This window comes from Propithecus coquereli, unplaced genomic scaffold (assembly GCF_000956105.1).
Source record: "Propithecus coquereli isolate 6110/MARCELLA unplaced genomic scaffold, Pcoq_1.0 Scaffold291, whole genome shotgun sequence".
Lineage (NCBI taxonomy): Eukaryota > Metazoa > Chordata > Mammalia > Primates > Indriidae > Propithecus > Propithecus coquereli.
In genome coordinates, this window is record NW_012148519.1 from 1,380,015 (window position 1) to 1,382,049 (window position 2,035).

Below are 2,035 nucleotides of genomic sequence, written 5' to 3' on the forward strand. Positions count from 1 at the left end.
TTTATCTGTACTACTCTTGCACACTGCAACCTGGCTCCAGTCACACTGGCATCCCTTCTATTCCCTCAATGTTCCAAACCTTTCCCCTTCTTCAGGCACCTCTTTCCCCTATCCAGAACGCTGTTCCCAGATCTTGGAAAGGTTGCCCCCTCTTGGCTCAAGTATCACTTCAACAGAGTAATTTAATCTAGGTAAAAGTTGCCCCTCAACCCTCTTCTCTATCAATTATACCTTTTTATTTGTTTCACAGCACTTATTACTTTCAGAGATTATCTTGCTTGTTTATTTGTTAACAATATCTATTGTCCCCACTAAAATGTAAGCTCCCTAAAAAGAGGAATTTTGGGATGCTGTTTACCAAAGTATCTTTCAAAGTCTAGAACAGTGCCCGGCATAAAAGGATATTTATAAATATTTTTTAAAAGAATTTATAAATAGATACGGATTATTCGACAATAAACCATACGAGTTTCTCACCACAGCCAGGCTCCGCCTCCAGGAGCCACTTCCTCTCACAGCGTAGCGGGAGCCTTTTCCTTCGAGGCAAAGGCAGTCGTCTGCGCAGGCGCCGTAGGACCGCGGGGCTTTCTGGGTAAAAGATGGACGTCCACGATCTCTTTCGCCGGCTAGGCGCGGGGGCCAAATTTGACGTGAGACGCTTCTCGGAAGATGCAGCCAGATTTCAGGTACTGTGCTCAGGGGGCCGAGGCCCCTGTAACTCCGGAGGAGCAGGAACCTGAGGATAAACCGGGTGCTGGGGGAGCCGGCGCACACGGACATCCCTTGGAGTATTTCCCCTCCTTTTGTGTTCAGCTTACCCGCAGACCTACCAGGTTCAAGCCTTCTAAATAAACTCTTTTCCTATCCTATCGTAGACATAGTCGGGCTTGGCATGAAGACGCTCTTTCCCCTCTTCTTAGTTTATTCAAAGCAAAGTTGGAATCTTTCATAGGGAACATTTTCTCGAAACTGGTGGAAGATTTTTCAAAAACAGAAAAAACCAAAAATGGAGAAAACAGATTCTTTCACTGTAGTCTACCCATGGTTAGCTTGGGATGCCTATAGTTGTACCGGGTATGGTTCTTTTTATTGCTCCAACCCCATGGCGTGTTAAGTAACCAATGAGAAGAGCGATTTAGAAATGGGAGATTTTATATAGGGAAGTAGTAAGTGATAAATTGGGAGAAATCAACTGGGGCCCAGTCGTGGAAAATCTTGAATGTCAACCTTGGTATTGGGACACTTTTGTGAGTGCCTGCGACATGAGTTTCTTCTCTAACTGGCAGTATAATGTAGTTAAGAGTATCAACTCTGGAGCCAGATTATCTGGGTCCAAACTCTGAGTCTGCCAGTTACTATTTAATATTATAGTTTTGAGACCTTGGTTAAACTACTTAATCTCCGAATACGTCAGTTTTCTCATCTTTAATACTGCTGTTTACCTTGTAGGGTTATGAGGATAAAGTAATCTAACATGTATAAACATGCTTAGAAATCTCCTTGATGTATAGTAAGTGTATATAAGTGTTTATTGCTATTGTGATTATTATTGTTACTATTATAAGGTCAGGAAAGGTATCGTTTTGGATTCCATTTGCCCAAACACACTTGTCAGCTTGACAGATATTTGGAAAAAGAGTCGAAAAGATGGGGAGTCATTGGACCTATATCCTCTCTGTCAGTCTTGCTTGAATGAAAGCAATGCTATTCTGTCAGTAGACTTCATATTAAATGTTTTGGGTTTTAGATAGGAAAAAGGAAATATGACTTTGATTCTTCGGAGGTGCTTCAGGGACTGGACTTTTTTGGAAACAAGAAGTCTGTCCCAGGTGAGTGTGGAGCATCACAAACACATCAGGAGCTCCAAAATGAAAAGAAACAAGAAGAGAGCCTAACTGAAAGGAAGAGGGAGCAGAACAAGAAAAAGAGGAAGAAGATAACTTCAGGTTAGTCTTTGATTTCTGTTATGTTTTTTCTCTTTATTTAAATTTTTTCAGTTACAAAAATAATACAAGCTTAAGGTTTCAAGTCAGAC

The 2,035-nt window shown here is 41.5% G+C and overlaps 1 protein-coding gene across 1 annotated transcript in view; it reads left to right on the top strand.

Moving 5' to 3' along the window:
* Positions 1-554: 554 nt before the first annotated feature.
* DDX52 (DEAD (Asp-Glu-Ala-Asp) box polypeptide 52) overlaps positions 555-2,035 on the top strand; it is a 32,233-nt gene continuing 30,752 nt past the window's right edge. The window contains exons 1-2 of the mRNA XM_012648634.1: positions 555-686; positions 1,748-1,946. Of these exons, the coding sequence (XP_012504088.1) occupies positions 600-686; positions 1,748-1,946 (286 nt within the window). The 5' untranslated portion in view covers positions 555-599. The remainder of the gene's footprint in view (positions 687-1,747; positions 1,947-2,035) is intronic.